This window comes from Pinus tabuliformis, chromosome 3_1 (assembly GCF_031772625.1).
Source record: "Pinus tabuliformis cultivar Carrire ecotype Pingquan chromosome 3_1, CPIR1, whole genome shotgun sequence".
Taxonomy (NCBI): Eukaryota; Viridiplantae; Streptophyta; class Pinopsida; order Pinales; family Pinaceae; genus Pinus; species Pinus tabuliformis.
The window spans coordinates 594,017,855-594,036,051 of NC_142301.1; the positions used below are offsets into that span (position 1 = coordinate 594,017,855).

General features: G+C 38.5%; 1 protein-coding gene across 3 annotated transcripts in view; it reads right to left on the minus strand.

Annotated features, from left to right (window-relative positions):
• The window catches only part of LOC149188413 (Tetratricopeptide repeat (TPR)-like superfamily protein), a 226,361-nt gene that overhangs the window by 117,792 nt on the left and 90,372 nt on the right, over positions 1 to 18,197 (minus strand). For all 3 annotated transcript variants that reach the window (XM_089411659.1, XM_089411658.1, XM_089411660.1), the window contains exon 2: positions 8,457 to 8,595. In XM_089411659.1, the coding sequence (XP_089267785.1) occupies positions 8,457 to 8,595 (139 nt within the window). The remainder of the gene's footprint in view (positions 1 to 8,456; positions 8,596 to 18,197) is intronic.

The following is an 18,197-nucleotide window of genomic DNA, read 5'->3' on the forward strand; positions in this document are numbered from 1 at the left end:
GACAAAGTCGGGATACACCCTTAGTCCAGGGAACCCAAACCCTAGGACTCGGGTTTTCAACCATCCATCAGTGTCGCTGCCAACTTGATGTAATCCAACAATTACTAAGAAGTGTTCATTAACCATTTGACATCAATGACTGGTGTTTTTAGTCAAAGACAAACCTAGTCAACTTCATGGGTTGACATCAAAGACAATGCCATCTAAAAGAGATAGCAGAGATCCTTGTATCAAAAAGAAATTCCTCCCTAGCTAAGAGGGAGAGTAGAAAATGTTGAGAATCCTAGGGCAAGCAGTTAGGGTGTTTATTAAATTGATTTCTCTACAATTCTTAACATTTTTTTGTGAGCCATATTAGAGCATTAGCGTTATTATTTAATTAAGTTCATCATCAAGACAAATGCCAATAAGAAGATCACAATGCAAACACAAAAACACCAAATGTAGGCTACTAGATAGGGCCAAAATCTCCCATAGAGAGGAAAACCCACAATAATCTCTTCTTATAGAATTTCAATGAAGACTTCCAAGACCTTGACCTTGACCCAAGACCAAACCTTCCAAGAGATGAGCCAGCCAAACCCCAAAACAAAACCTCTGCAAAATCTGGACTGAGGAAACCCTAGTTCCTCCAAGGAACTCGCACATGTGAGCAAGCAGAGACAGAAATCAACTTATTTTCCTCCTTTGATGTCCTCCACAGAAATTCGCTTCTCTTTCTCTTCTTCAGTGGATCAAATCACCTTATTTTCTTCACTTGGATCAGATATATATCTTAGTGGATGTGTGTATCAAATGAGAGGAGGCTTCTCTTTATATAGGCTTCCTTGAGGGAAGATTAGGCCTCTTTAGGCCAACTTGAGGAAGGTTGGTCGACCCATCTCTTCGAGGCTTCTAGACACAATGAACTACAATAATTATTTTTCTTTCTTGATACATGAGCACTCCAAGGGCTAGTACATCATGACCTTCACCTTTTGACTTGTGGGCAAGAAACCCATTTTAATAAAAATATTTTTCTTTTACAAAAATAATTTTCTTTTCTTTTCTTTTGACAAGAACATCATCAAGTCATGACTTAAGTACAATTATGAAGACTAACACTAGTTACATTTCAACACTCCCTCTTAATAGGGAGGTATTCATAATTGACCATAGATACAAGGACAGTACTTCCATTGAATCATTCTCATAACAAGAGTCGGATTGATAAGCCATCTTTAAGCATCAACATTATAATCAATATACAACCAGCATTATCAACATAGCAAGGCCTTGACTAACAAGCTCTATTTCTCAATGAATCAGAGCGCAATTTTGGGAGGTTTTACATGGGACACCACATTACCTCTCAAGGCACACACCCCATCCAGATGTTCACAAGATACGTCCTTCTAGGACCATTCCTGTCTTGGATTTACACATCCTCAAGGAATTTCCTCTTTGACCACTCTTACCTATTGGATGCCCTGTCAGATGCTTAAAGAGTGTCAGTCACCAAACTACTTCCTATATTGGATTCCACATCCTCAAGGAGTATCTGTCTCAGATGCTTACCCAATCCTCTAGACGCCATTCTCTCCTCATGGCCTTCACTAAGACTTATAGTTGTTAGTCCTAGTCTAGTGCATGACACATGAAGTAGAGAACCATATTCGTCACTCCCTCTCAACCAGGGAGGAGCTCCCTCTCAACTAGGGAGAAGTGTCCATCGTCAACTACTATGATAGTAGCTTTCAGGGCTCTATCATCATTATCACACGTGCAATCTTTCCTTGATCCTCACATAGCCTTCTATGTACGACATCATCATCACGACAAGGTTCACCATCACTCTCCACATCATCAGTCTACATCCATTGCATCTTCACGAACCAATCATCATAGAGCTCGAACATGGCTCCCTCTGAACATTCATTAAGTGATCTACTAGGACATGATCATCGCACCATCTGCGACCTGCTATCACATATGACATTGTGGTGTACATCAACTCCTCAGACCAAGTACCAAGGCAGCAACCCAATGGAGTTAGCATATCCTTCCTAAAGCGAATCTTCTTCATATAGCAGGATCATTCAAAATCTAACAGTATATCATATCTTCATCAACATCATGGTCTTCCTTCAATCTTGATTAGAGTCATCAACAAGTCTCAGACAATGATCTAGCCATGTTCCTTATTTTCCAAAATGAGGTCCATTGACCTACAATTGAATTAGCAAACTTCTAAGAACCCTGCTCTAAAACAGAGATTAGTGATACCATCGTGGTCTTTCTTCCTAAGATGAAAAAATAACTCCATGATGTCACAAAGGAGGATCCATAAATGATCCTTGTCATCGGCTTATAGCAAGATCTTGTTCTATCGGCTAGCTAATTGTTGTCTCAGGTTCATGACTCCTTCCATATGCAGCTACTAATTCTTATCTTCCAAGCATTCACAGTCCCACGATTAAATTACGCTTTAGAGTGTCCAAGGATCTTTATAGTTCCCTCCTATCATCATGCTTGTCAAAACAAAGGATCTGCTCATCCTTCTTCCTTTACTTCCTATACCTGCAACATTCATTGACAAGTACACCCAAGCAAAGTATATAATAACAAAAGCATGATATCAATCTAAGGTTACCATGAAGCTTAGAGGTTGTACTCCTAGGGTTTTCAAGTGCCAACCCTACACCAAAGGTTCCATATATAAAGTTTCAACCTTATCCATGCCTATTTGACATGAGCCCTAGATTGTACACAAACCCTAAAGACCAAGGTTTAGGGTTTCTATATGACTAGGGTTTTATCGATATCAACAAATTTAACAACAAACCCTAAAACCATACAATCGATCAACCCTGCAATATTTCATGTTAGACCCTTAATATATGAAGATGTCATACATACCTCAGAGTTACATACCTTTGTCATAGTGACCTGTTATTCCGAATGCCATGGTTGCTTCATCATTTTTCCTAAAGGTGTGCATTAACTCAAGATATTCTTTACAGCATTTATCTACTAATCTTTTCTTGCTTCAGGATCAGTATACTACAGTTCTTCTGCTTGTTCATTAGAGAATTCGTTTGCAATGATGTATCATTTATCCAAGAATTTCTTGAAGTTGACACTGGTTGTCAACAAAACTTATCTTGTTGTCAACTATTGATGTAACAATACTCCTTTCCCATCATGGAACAGACTTCTTTCCTTCACAATATTGTGGCCCTGCTTACAGCTTCTTGGACTGCTATTTTCTTCAATGCCAATACACTGCTATTCCTTTGTATCCACCTTAAAAAGCAAAGGTCCCACAAAACTGCTTGCAACAGGTGTGACAGTAATTCTTATACCCAAAAGTTGACTTACAATAACTGTCAACAAACACAATTATTTTGCACTAATCACTATCACAATGATGTGACATTACTACTGCAGCACTACTACTATAAATTATGAAATCAAACAAATGTACTTTTCCAATGTGATTCGGCTTCACTGACTTCTGTAGACTTCGGACCGTATATATAAATATATGCCAACTTTGTAATGGTATTATGTACAAGTCCTTCATAATTTTGAGGGTCTCATATCTCAGGGTTTTATACTATTTCCACAGGTCAGTAAATTAGCAAATTCTATCTTGATCAGTGGCTACAGTAGCTAAAATAGATGCATCTTCAGGATAGGCCTATGGCCTCTGCACAATTAGGTCTTGCAAATTTCAAAGACAGATGCACATGTCCCTTTTGATGAATAGAAGAGTATGCTTGTACCCAAGTCTAAAGGAGGTCTCGGCTCCTTCCTTCTAGCCTTCAGATTGGATCTGCATTAAGACTATACAAGTTGCAAGATGACCCTTCAAACAAGAAGCATGTCTAGGACTACTTTGAATGCACAGAAGTAGGGTATGGGTTTCGTTTTCAATGATACTTTGCGTCAGAACTTCAGTACTAGGACCTTTGCTCACAATAGTCCTTTAACGAATTCAACAATACCCTTAATCAATTTTGTCTCGGATCTCCTTATGAAGTGAGAATTTTGATTCCTTTATTGAATGTCTACAGTTATTAATATGACATATATGCCTAGAACAATACTCCAGAATTTCGCACTTTTAATAGAAGGCAAGGTGCCTTTCTAGAGTAATTGGAGTTGATAATAAAAAGGCCTTGAATGCCTTGCAGAATTCTAACGAATTTACTGGTCTATAGTGACTGTAATATACATACCAGAGATGCAAAGATGCTTAGATATTTTGGAGGTTTTGCAGACCTTGTGATGCCACGTTTGACCTTCGCTCTTATACCAGTGAGTGCGGCCTCCTTAGGGCTGCTTGACAAGCCTTTCACTCCTTTAGAAATAGCCTCCTTATGCCTTCAATATCATAGGATGGATCTCCGACCTAGTTATAGAGAATAGAGCTAATAAGTATGCCCAAAAATCTTCAATCTGCTTGTCAGAAGGTGGCGATAAGGGAGGACTATTATATTAGCCTTTAAGTTCTTATGATCAGGGCTAATAAATGCTCCAAATCAATTCACTCTTGCACTAAATACTGTGATCTTGTCTCTGCAGTTAGGGCTAGAATATGTGCCTAGAAATTTGCTCTAGTTGCCTCCATAAATTTGGTCTAGGATTATAGCCTTCCTTGAGAAGTGTTGAAGCCAAACTGATCTTCTTTCTGCCCACTGTTCAAAGCCCTAGCTCTGATTCCATGTTGAGAAATCCAAGGCAGACAATTAAGGTGTTTATTAAATTGATTTCTCTGCAATTCTTGACATTTTCTTGTGAGCTATATTAGAGCATTAGCATTATTATTTAATTATGTTCATCATCAAGACAAATGCCAATAAGAAGATCACAATGCAAACACAAAAACACCAGATGTAGGTTGTTAGCCAGGGCCAAATCCTCTCATAGAGAACCCACTAAAATTTCTTCTTATAGAATTTCAATGAAGACTTCCAAGACCCCGACCTTGACCCAAGACCAAACATTCCAAGAGATGAGCCAGCGAAACCCCAAACAAAACCTCTGCAAAATTTGGATTAAGGAAACCCTAGTTCGTTCAAGGAACTCGCACGTGTGAGTGCAGAGACAGAAATCAACTTCTTTTCCTCCTTCGCTGTCCTCCACGGAAATTCGCTTCTCTTTCTCTTCTTTGCTGGATCAGATCACCTTATTTTCTTCGCTTGGATCAGAGATATATCTTGATAGACGAGTGTATCAAATGAGAGGAGGCTTCTCTTTATATAGGCTTCCTTGAGGGTGGATTAGGCCTCTTTAGGCTGACTTAAGGAATGTCGTCGACCCATCTCTTGGAGGCTTCTAGACACGACGAATTACAGTAATTATTTTTCTTTCTTGATACATGAGCCCTTCTAGGGCTTGTACATCATGACCTTCACCTTTTGACTTGTCAACAAGACTCCTAGAGCACTCAATGGGTGATTTGACCTAGGACCACAACATGATAGGCAAGAAACCCACTTTAATAAAAATATTTTTCTTTTGCAAAAATAATTTTTTCTTCCTTTTCTTTTGACAAGTACATCAATAATTACATTTCCTTTTGACAAGTACATCATCAAGTCATGACTTAAGTCCAATTATGAACACCAACACTAGTTACATTTTAACAGAAAATTGGAAGCTATGGGATGAATTTCCATGAAAAAAAATCATTTCTGGCCTTTCTAAAGTCACTTTCTAAAAATAGAAAGTTGTGTCTATCCTTAACACCATGACTTTCCAAAAATAGTAAATCACCTTGCATCAATTGGTAATCAAGTATTGTTAATGGAAATTCCCTTTTAATCATCAATCAGTCCTAAGAGTTCAATTTCAACTTAATCATCAATATTATCATTAATATTAATATTATTATTGTTATGAATCATGATACTATTATATTATTATTAAAAAAAATTCAAGTTTCTCAATCATAAGACTAAATCATGTCATATGTAACTCCCCTCAATTAATGCATATGTTATTCTCTCTCTCTTAATGGATTCATTCCTCTCTCTCTTTAATGCTCTTACACACCTCTTACACTCTCTTACACACATTAATGACTCGTCATAAAAAGATTCCTCTTACACCTCTTTAATGCATATGTTACACTCTCTCTTAAAAGCATAAGTTACAAAGGCATGCATACCTCCTTAATGGCATGAGTTACATTTCCTAAATGGGCACATGTTACTCTCCCTCTTGGCATGCAAGTTACTCCTTTATGGCATGGATTTATTGCTCCTCCTATATATGTGTGCCTCATTCTTTCTCCCTTACTTGTGCATTGTGAAAGAAGAATTCAAACTTGAGAGAGAGTTGGAGAGAGTTGAAGAAAATTGTCAGAGAGAGACTTGGAGAGTAAGAGAAGAACTTGGGGAGCCAAGGTTGGTTCAGTGCTTCAGGTTTTATTTTAGTGTTGATTCAGTTGAAGGGAAGGTTGATTCAGTGTGTGCTGTTGTTGCTACCAATGATCTTCATGCTACAGCTTGTTCAAATTTGGGTGAACTTACTCATTCTTTTGATCCCTCATTGTTCTTTGTATCTCTGCTGAACATTTGATTTCTAATAGAAGAAGAATCTGGTTGGGTTTTCCCCTTATGGCTTTTGCCCTGGTCATTGGACCTAAATTCTCTATGCCTACTTGTGTTCTTGGTTGTCTTCTGTTTTGCATATGGTTTATATGGTGTAAGTTCTATCTACAATTGCTTAATTAATATTGCAAAAGAAAGAAGAATTGTAATAAGTGATTGTTACAGCATAGAACATCAGAATTTCAACAGTTGTTGGAAGATATTTGAAGGCTAGACATTGCTTACAGAATTGGCAACCCCTTGAAGGTTGGGCAGTCCAATGGAACCTTGCCTTTGCGCTTGCATGATGACTTGGAGTTGAAGCACTTTGGAGCCCACTTTCTCACATTTGAGAGAGCTTAGGAGTTGGTGCATGATAAGTTTGAAGGTTGCTTGAAGATTGTACATGGTTGGGAAGACCTTTGGAGACTGGATGTTATGCCAAAAGCCCCTTGTACCCCTTCATCTTTGGAAACGATCACCTTTTGATGTCTTTATGCCCCTAGATTTTGTACATGTGGCATTAAAATCCCATATTGTATTACTTTAGGATAACTAATTGTTGAAGAGGGCATTTTTGTCCCTCCATGGGCCAATTTAGGGGATTTTAGCTTAGAAAGTAATATTTTATTGTGAGGAAGTTAAGCATCTCCTCTATAGATAGACGTCCACTTCCTCTCATTTTGGCATGGAGTTTTGGGCGAGAAATCCCATAGATAGTCTGAATTTTCTGCAATTTTAATCTTGTAAATTGGTTATGGATATGTAAACTTCTTGGAGCAGAGTTTTGAATGTGGAATGTTCTCTTTTTGTGATGAATGGTGCTAGGGTTTTGATAGAATGTTTGGTTCATGAAGTAAGTTATCATACGTTAATGTTTATGCTATGAAGGATGAATGGTATCTTGGTTTTCGTGGTCAAAAGATTGAATTAGCAAGAGACCTTGGATTGGCTCTCCGTCTTTTCATTTATCTAAAGAATTGAGTATCCAAGGTTAACAAGGGTAGGAGAGCTTGATTAGCTCTCTTATTTTTTGCCTTAGATTCCTGGTAAACAAGGTGAAAGACATTGGTTCAGCTCACTCACCATTGTCTTGTGAATCTCGTACATGATCTCTCTTGGAAACTTTGCTCCTTGACTAACTCCATATGCCTAGAAATTCATTGATAAGCTAAGACATTGATCCTTCATTCTCCATCTCCGTATACCTTTTGTAAATCATTCAAACTATTTTGTTAAGGTTTCCTCTCCGAGACCATCCAGTAATCCCTTGATTGTGTGTTCAGGGAACCTATTTGACCCTCTATTGGTTGAGCCTAACCTTTAGATTGAAACATAGGAACCTTTAAACTCAAATCTTGGAACTACCATACCCTAACAATCCTATCCTAGGGAACAATCCTATCCTAGGGAGAACCGCCCTTAGGCCGAAGGAGAGCTGGTTAGAAGCAAGAAGAGGGTTGGTGAGGTGACAGTGGCCCTTCTAAGGTGCAAATGGTATCACACTTGAGCTTTTGGACTTCATCTTGAGAAGTGTGATATTTTGTTGTAATATGACCTAAAGTAAGGCATGCTTGAACGAAATTAAGTTGGTATATTGACATTCACAATCTCCTAGCTTCTCTAGATCTTGATGTTGTAGTTAATTTCTGCTTGCTTCATTAAAATTGAGTTCTTATATTCTAATTCAGCTTTCAAGTTTTATTGTAATTGATTGCAAGGTAAATTATTGTCTAGGATAAGATTATGTAATCATTCTCCATAAGAATTCCTCAAATTGGTTATCAAATAATTCAAATCTCAATGATAGTTATGAAGAACAAATCTCTATATAAAAATGATAAAATGTGGTATAAGGAGATCATAAAGGCATACGTGTGGCTGCCTGCAAGGCTTTCCATGTTTCACTGATCTCAAGCAAGACTTGTGCCTTTTGCTCATGTAATACTGCCCTTTCAGGAGTCAATGCAAGTGCTGCTTCCCATTTTCCAAGTGCTGCCACATATTTTCCTTCCTGAACAATAAAGAGATTGTATAAGTTGAATTTAAAAAGATTCCCAAAAAATGCAATACAAGAGTGAAGAAAAATGAAAATGGAAATCATAGACTGAACTACCATTCAATGCATTGCTCAACACCATGAAGCCAAAGTAATAAATTTTCTTCAGTTTTTCCTCAAAATCATACACTTATCACCCCATTCATTCTATAGGAAGTTGTCTTGGAGTTGGAACATACAAAATTAAAAAGCAGCAAATCAAATTGCAACATTTTGTGTTCCTTATACAAACAATGTTGTACCATGAACATATGAACGTATTTTTTCTAAAAGGCAGGCACTCTATTACATTGGCCATAGCATTTAAATGTGGATTCCTTGTCCAATTTAGTCGCATAACTACAATCAATTCACCATTTCAGACCAACATAACCCAACTCACTAGAACACAAACTAATATCAAATTCATTTAGGTAATTGCCTGTGTTTCCTAGTGTAAAAGAACTAGATTCAAACTGAAAATTCTAAAAATTGCTAGTGCCTAATGGACCACACCATTAAAACAAACCAAACAAACATATAATGTATATAACACATTGAACAAATAAGAATCCCTATTTCAGCTGGGATGCCCTAAACTTATCCTGAACTTAATAAGAGGAAGATTTCCAGGAACAAAGTACCAACCAAAAATGCTACAGGTCTGCCTCAACTACCTTATACATGCACTACTACTGTAATACATAAGTCATCAATGTGGTTGACTTGAATTATATAGTCGCAAGTAAACCTGTACGCATAAATTAATATTTTGTAACTGCTTGCACCATTACCTCCAATCTTAAATGACCCCAAGTGTAATTGCTCATTTGTTAACTTTGTCGTAAAACCATGCAATTTCTTAAGTCAATGTTAGTTTTCCGAACCCAGCACTTGGCATAAAACTTACTGAATAAACACACAGCTAGATTCCTAACAAAATATTCAGCAGAAGCACAATTACACAACCAATCTCAATCACATATGACACAGATTTCTTCCGAATTAAATCAGTTCATCATTAAAATGACTCAGAACCTACTTGGGCTCTCATCCTGAGATAATTGCCCAACTGAGGAATTACATATACAGAAATAAACCTGGAGTTATCCACCTAATCAAGCCCTAGATGTCCTTCGATCTTCCTCGGCTGATCTGGATCTGCCTCCCTTGCTGCTCCTTGCATGTTCCTCTGACTTAGCACATTGGAGTATATCACACTCTTCCTCCTCCCAAGGCTAGTTGCACTATATGGTGTGTTTATCTCTCTCTCCCTAGCCTTACATTATAACTTTACATTGAGCTAAGACCCTGATCTCAAAGTGATTGACAGCCGAGATTAAATCTCGCCTCACTTGAGATCAATGGCTAAGATTAGAACTTACTCAGTAAAGTAAATTACCTTATTTTTCCTAAGTTTCTATTAGCTCAATAAGCCAACATATTAATATGTGTTTTTTTCTAAGTTAAACTTAGGCTAGGTTACATTAGCAACTTGCTCACACTTGAGCAAGTGTTCGAAGGAGAATGTGGGCGACTTTTGCGTGCCTAGACACAAGGCCTGTGCAAATGTACCTGCCCAAGCTACAAACTTCAGCATTCAGTTCCTCTAGATTCTAGTTCTTCTGTGTAGATGGTTTTAATGACATCATCTTGAACAAGAGGACTCGTATCAACAATTTTAGAGTTTATTTCTTTTTTAGATTATATTATATTCAAACAAACCTTCTATAGCATTCAGAAGAGCATCAAGAAAAGTTAAAACCTAATCAACAACTTAGCAGTATCGTAAGACAATTTTTTTGGTATTCATTGAGAAGTTCTTATCTACAAGAATGTCAAATCTTCATCTGAAAATTATTGGTCATTTGTTTTGCGCAAACTAGTCCCAAAGTTAAATGTGTTCCCATTATAGGTATTCAATAAAGCACGTTGAATTTATAGGGTGGTACCTTCCTTGAATATCTTTACAACCATCATTCATAAAGCTTTGCCCCCAAGGGTTGCACATCATTACAAATGCTAGGAATTTGCAATAAGTAAATATTTTTTTCATCAAATGACGCTATTCAGCATTTATATTATGTCTTCATAGAGGGCATAACATTTCAGTTGATTCGCAATAATTTTCTTCCCCTTTACCACCTTGTGATATCAATAATAATATCTCATATTTGCAGTAGACTTCCTTTCAGCATTTTGTGGTTGAACCTCACAGAAGCATTGTATTGTGGTAACATATTAACTAAGTTCATGTTTAAAGCGTCAAAGCACTGGAAATCCTATACATTGAAATAAGAGAGACACTAGACAGACTGATGTTGAATTAACATTAAATGATATATAAAATTAACTTTAAGAACCATGACAGAAAACAAATTGCACAGATGACAAATGGAGAAATCAGATGGTCAAACAAAGGACCGACAACGAAGTGAATGAAATATAAGAAGAAAGGACAATAAAAGAGCAAGGAATGAGCTTACACCAAATGGGAGATGTGGATTGATGAACTAAAGAACAGGATTTACAATTAAATAATCCAAAAATAAAACTTAATAGCATTGGAATAAAGATAACTTTATTTATGTCCAACAAGTGACCACAAACAGGTCAAAGAATCTGCTAAGTAGCAGAAGTGTGAGTGTGACTCCTATAAAAGCATGTCTATCTACTTAGGCCAAAGACCTAGAATCGAAAATCTATCACCAAAAAACAAAACGAAACACAGTTGGGAGTCCCAAATAAGGGAGATCCTTCTCAAGAATCTGAGAGAAATGCCACGATTTGAGGCGCTTGGAGAATGTGACCAAGGCCTAGAGGAGCCATCATCTATTGATAAGGGAAGCTACTAACATCTAAATCTGTACTGACAATAGGTGGGTCTCTCCTAACATTCAAGGCCAAGTGCAGAAACCCCTAATCAGGTTCTGTCATGATGAATTAAAAGACCTAGAAGCACTGGAAGATTTGGGTACAACATGTGGCCTGAAAGAGGTCACTCTTTGCTAAGATCTCAAGGATCACTTCGAGATCTCACAAATCTAGAAACTAAGGTGTAACTGCTCTCTTCTTAACTCTTGGTGCCTTTGTCTATGAGAACCGGAAAGGAGGAGGTGGTCATCCTATTGTTGGAAAATTCAAAGTGGCAGCTTATTATAACAATTTTCCTTAACTTTAATATTTGCTTGTGAACTTAGTTAATCTTCTTTTGTTCTTTAGTTAGATCTTTTCATCAAACAAATATCAAGAACGAAACAATGATAATAGAGGACACAGAAATTAGGCTCTTAGCTAGGGCAAAACCCCTCCAAGGGGAAAACCCGAAAAACTCTTCTTTCTTATAGAATCTGCTTCAAATGAGACACAAAGACCCAATCCTATACCAAGTCAGCCCTTCCGACAAGCTTTTCCTTGATCTAGCACCAACCAGCTTCAAAATTGCAACTTCAACCACTGTTGCTACTGCAGAAACCCTAGTTTAGCTTCCTCTTAAGACCTTCCTGGAGCAAGACACTCCTCCCAAGATCGATGAGGTCAATATAGAGTATTCTTCCTCCCAGCAACAAGATACTGTACTTTGTCTTACTGCAACACAGTCCCGCAATTTCGGCCCTTCTTGGAAGCTGCAGAAACCCTAATCCTTCGCACATGTGAGAGTGGTTGAGCTCAAAAACAAGATTTCCATCCTTTCTTTCTTCTTCTAGACTTTTGCTCTCTTTTTCGTCTGGATCAAACTTGTTGGTGAGTGAGTGCCAAATGAGGTCAAATTGCTCCTTTATATAGCCTTTCCAAGGGGTCGAAAGCCCTCCTTTAGGTAACTTGAAGCTGCCAAAGCCGACTTGTGCTTTTGGAGTTTCCAGGACTTTCTAAACTCAAAATAAATTTGTTTTCCGATTACAATTTTCCTAAAAGGATCTTATAAGCATGATGTTGACTCCTTTGACTCATGATAATAAATCCTAAGACCTAACAAACCCTAGAAGCATGAAGACCTAGAATACCATTAAATAGAAGCATTAAACCCATGCTTTAATAATAATAACTTTTTCTTTTCTTCTTTTGTTTGTTACATAGGATACACATTGAAATGAATACAACAATTATGAAGATCAAAACTAGTTACATTTTCAACACCTATTACTGTTCAATGATGTGGGTCGTTTGAGAATAGATAATCAAAAGCCTAAAAGCCCACCTCGTGTATAAACCCAAACAATGGTATTGGCCTTGAATCTCTTAATAGATGGGGCAACGGAAAATGAAATTCTCCTTTATCTCAATATCCTACAAGTGGCAAAACCAACAAGCATCCTCCACTTTTACGATATGGTGATTGGCTTCCACCCAAAGTTAATGAGAACCAACTCAAAATTGGTCGAGAGGGATCCTAAGTGCATGTAGCCAGTGGCTAAGTGTATAGACTGGTGTGACAATGAAGCCATCTCTCATCTCCATGAAATGCTCTACATAGAAGGTCACTTTCGGTTTCAACTCACAAGATGGATCCACTCAAGTGACCTGAATGTCTTGTACGTAAATGTCCTCTCTAATGATTTGTTCAAATCCTACTTCTTCAGTAGGAGATGGCCATGGGCATTTGGAAGTACCTAAACAGGGAGCCTATCCATCAAGATGCCTATAGACAATAATAGGCATGTAAGGTTAGCAAGCCAACAATGGACTCCTCACGAGGACCAATAGAAGGAACGGAAATGGCCTCCAACGAACGATATGCAATATAAGGGTATCAATCACTACCGCAGCCAAACCAGTCAAGTTCTATGACTCAATAAAGTAGTCAAATCAATCCAAAAATGGCCATGACTCAGACACAATGAATTGTAAACTTGGGATGGATGATGTTATGAGGGGCAATCCTCCTGCAACAAATGATGCAACGAAACAAGAGAACCTAAACAATCTCTGTCTTGACCCAATCCTCCTCTAACAAAAACTAGTACCTGTTAACCCCAGTAGCGTCAATTCCTACTAAAGGGTTAAGATCCAGTGAGACTCAGCCACAATGGTTTATTACAAAATGCTTCATGGCACAATCATCGATCAGAGGACCTTTCATATTCAGTTTTATCAGCTTCCAAAAAACAGTAAACTACTATTTTGGACAGTTCTGCTCTCTGATATTCAGACCATCAGGGACCCACACATCAAACTTGACTAAATATTTTTTAATCCTGGTGAAAAATTGAGTCCAATGGGACAGTTTTCACTCAAATTGAGAATGACACATTTTCCTCTGCTTTTTTGCTTTTTTCTTTTTTGTCATTATGGGGTAGTATGTCAAATCACCAAAATGTGTATTTACATGATTTTTTGTTTTTTTGGGAAGACTACGTTTATTAGGCATGACTATAATTAGTAATTGTATGTGTATTTGGCAGGTGCAAGTACTAGCCGTGATTCCTAACTACTAACTAAACGGTAGTCTGAGTTCCTTTGCATGGAAAACTGAAGAGTTGAGTAGAATCTTTGTCATGGGTTTGTGTCTTACGCCGACATTTGGTGTGGATTTGAATCTTGTCTCCGGGAAAATTTTCATGGATTATGACTTTAAAGTAGTAAGTTGTAAAGTGATTAATTTATTATACCCTCATTTAATTATTTTAATCACACGAAAAGGTATCAAATTTTTAAAATGAGAGAGAAGGAGCTTTTACTAAATATCTTCATAAGTAAAGCTAGAGAAAAGCAAGATTTTTCCAATTCATGGAGACAGGAAAAACAGCAAGTTGTTAATGTTTCCATTCAATGAATGTGTTAAAAAAGCAAATTTACTGCTCTTGCCAAAACAATTGATCTAAGATGCCCATTTGACCTCATTCCTTGAGGATGTCATTATCCTTTGGGCAATATAATTCTTGTGAGTGGAGGAGATAAGCACACAGCTGAAAGAGGACACAGGTACAGGACATGGTTTTAATCAGTATTATCCACAGAAAATCTGTGCTAGAATACAAACATGTGTCAATTCATGGGGTTAGAAACTCTGTTATTCAAACTCTCTTCCAATCTTTTAACAGGTACAGACTGATATCATGTTAAAATTGGCAACTAGGGCCAATCTCCATGTGGGTCATCTTATTTATGGCAGCTGATATTTTTCTTGAATCCCTTTCATCGAGAGGTGTAGGATCGATCTAAAGATCATCCAATTCCGATAAGTATTCATGGAGCTATGAATTTATTTGCTTTATAAGACAATTCATCAAGGTCGGCCAACAACCAAATAAACCCCACATGTGCTCAAACGTTTTAGTATAAATAGAGATGGCCTTCAAGTCATTTCAACACACTTGGGATCTCTTCCTCTCTCTACTTGTCTTTGGGTTTTAGTAGGAGGAGAGATCCTAAGGAATAACGTTGCCCTGATCCAGAGGGCGGAAAGCCGAAAATGCCGGAACTGCCGAAACTGTTGGAAAATTCGGAACTGCCAAAAAAGCCTGAAAAGCTGGAACTACCGAAAAAGTCAGAACTGCCAAAAAAGACAAAAATGTCGGAAAAGCTAGAACTGCTAGAAAAGCCAGAAAAGCCGAAAAAGCCAGAACTGCCGAGACTGCCAGGAACAACAGGAACTACCGAGAACAGCGGGAACTGCCGAAACAGCCGGAGCATCTATCTCCGAAGGAGAGCAGCATGCAAGGGACAGCTAACTAACATTGGGACAGTTGTATGGTACTTAGCAACAAATACACCAAGCATGCAATGTTACAGCTAGCATGCTAGGGACAACTAGCATGCTAGCATGCAACAACAAGCATGCTAACAACAAGCAAGCAAGATGCAGTCAGCAAATAGGTCAGTATGGCAACATGGTGCAGCAATGGCACATAATGCAGTACAGTGATGGGTACAGTCATGATTAATGAAGCATGATGAGATGCAACATAGTGATGATGGGTGCAACATGGTGCAGCACGGTGAGGTGCAGCATGATGACGAAATGCAGCACAATGATAGGTGAAGGAGTCACCTTGGAGAATCAGTTGAAGCAGCATGTCTTCAACTGATCTCATGTATCATCTTTTTAGAGATGATCTATGCTCTTATCTAGATAAGTCAAAGTGTTGACTTCTATTGAAAACGTACCATCTCTCTCTCTCTCTGTTGAACTGTTGAAGAACATATAAGAAGAATTGATCAAGGGTTTCCCCACATCGGGGTTTGTCCCTGGCTAGCGCCACATCTTGTATCCTCTTGTCTTGGCTTGTCTTCTGCCATTTATTTTATGTTCTATCTGCAATTTACTTTAATGTTGATGTGATTGCTAATCTGGAAAAGATATGGAGCTAACTGTGAAAATTGAAATAAATTGCTCTAAGCATAGAACATACCTAAAATTAACATGGTCCGAAGTTGAGGTGAAGACAATGCCCAAGCAAGAGTGAAAGAGCAATCACCGAAGACAGTTGGGAAAGGACAAAAGGATTAGTGGATTCCTCATCCCTCTTCAAATTCACCAAGGGTGAAATCGAAGCAGAGAATATTATCAGAATGGCGCAGCAGAATATGGCCTACCTAAAGATCACTTCATTGGAAGACCAAATATCAGGGTGGAAGGAAAGGCAGATAACTAGTTCGGCCATTATGCGAAGGAGTGTTCGAATGGCAAGGACACATCACTTGATGATGATAACAATCATTCTAGGGACATCTTCAATGATCAAAGGAATGATAGGTAATGCAAGTCATCAAGGAAATGGTCGACTCTTCATAGAAAGCAAGGAACCCCAGGTATGAAGAATCAAATGTTGTTTTTGATAAGATAAAGAAGCATTATCTTGTATTGGCCCTCTCCTTCACATTCTTTGGGAATATGGCTTATAGATTGTAGAGCTTCAAGGCACTTCATCGGATAGATGGGTGCACTCTCTAATTTGGTAGAGATGGAAACAATCGTGGGATTATACTTGGAGCCGATGCCACCTATCCCGGAAAGGGTGTAGGGAATGTTAACTCTCAATTGAATAAGGGTAACTCGATTCATTTACAAAATCTCTTTTATGTACCTGATCGCAAGAAGAACCTGGTGTCCATCTCAGAAATGGAAGTCAAAGGTTTCAGGGTGGCATTCATCGATGGAAAGGTACGTGTTAAAAAATATAATTTTCAAAGATGCTTTTTCTCATGGGTTCAGGGTTGGCAATTTATATCAAGTTGCAAGATGGTCCATTGGGGATCATGTCAATTGACATATCGCATCTATAACACTGGAGGTCTACCTATGGGGCCCTCCCTGATGGGAGTCAAATGGTGATATGGATGTTTGAAATCAAGTAGAGCATGAAGGTTCATGTCTGAGATGTACCAAAGCAAAATCCTATAAGGGGACCATTCCCCTCATGCAACAGGTCCACAGATTTGGAACAACCCGAGGAGTTTGAGATTCATGATCGGGAATCTCATGTATACAGGTGGAAGAAAGTCCTCTATGGCTTGAAGCAAAACACCCCGGGCATAGTATGAGAGGATTGATAGTTGTCTGATGAAGTTGATATTCACTAGGAGTGAAACCGATCCAAACCATTACCCGAAGGTTGTGGATGATAGACCTCTCATACCGACACCTTATGAGGACGACCTATTTCTGACAGGTGCAGACCCTCTCATTTGCAGAAGTAAGAGGGAGTTGGATTTTGGATGTGGAATGATAAACTACAAGAATGTTACTACCTCGAGGATCTTAACTTTTAGAAGTTATATGGTAGTGATGTCGGACCAGATTTGGGAAATGCCTCTAAGTTTCATAAACTCATTCGCGTTGATGTTCTTGGTGAACTTCTGTTTGGACATATGTTTTGCAGTTAACATGGTGAGCTCATATTTGGTTGAGACTCACTGGATTGGTGCCAAGAATCTTCTGAGATATCTTCGGGGCACAATCTCTCATGGATTGAGATACACTGCCGGAAATATGAAACTGCATGATTATTCGAATGCTGACTGGGCAGCCAGTGTGGAGGATCATTAGAGCACTTCTCAGTGGTGGTTCTCTTTGTATTCTGCTTCGATACCATGGATAAGCAGGAAGCAGAAGTCAGTTGCTATAAGCACCGCCGAGACCAAATACATAGCCACGAGTATGATCTCGTGTGAACGTGCATGGTTGTAAAAGCTCTTAAGTGAGCTATTTGTACACGTGATGAATATCACTGTGATTCTCTATGACAACCAGAGGGGGGATTCGATTATTGAGGAATCTCGTATTCGATGATTGCTCCAGCAGATAGACATCAGATACTGCCTTATCTACAATATGGTAAGTCGATGAGCGAGAAGTCTCCATCGCATTGAGACTGATGTACAGGTCACAAACATTTTGTTAAAGCCCCAGGAAAAGGTCAAATCTGTGACTTTCCCGAACGACTTGGAATCGTTGAGAGATCTTCTTATAAGGGTCCTACATGTTGCATGCATTGAGCTCTGGGACCTCTGGGGGGCTTGGGGTACTTACTGGAGCAACATACGACCACAGGGCGACTCACCCTCCCCTGGTGGTGCGCTATGAACAGGATGATTAGTTCTCCCGTGGCAACTGTGGAACAGAATGATTAGTTCTC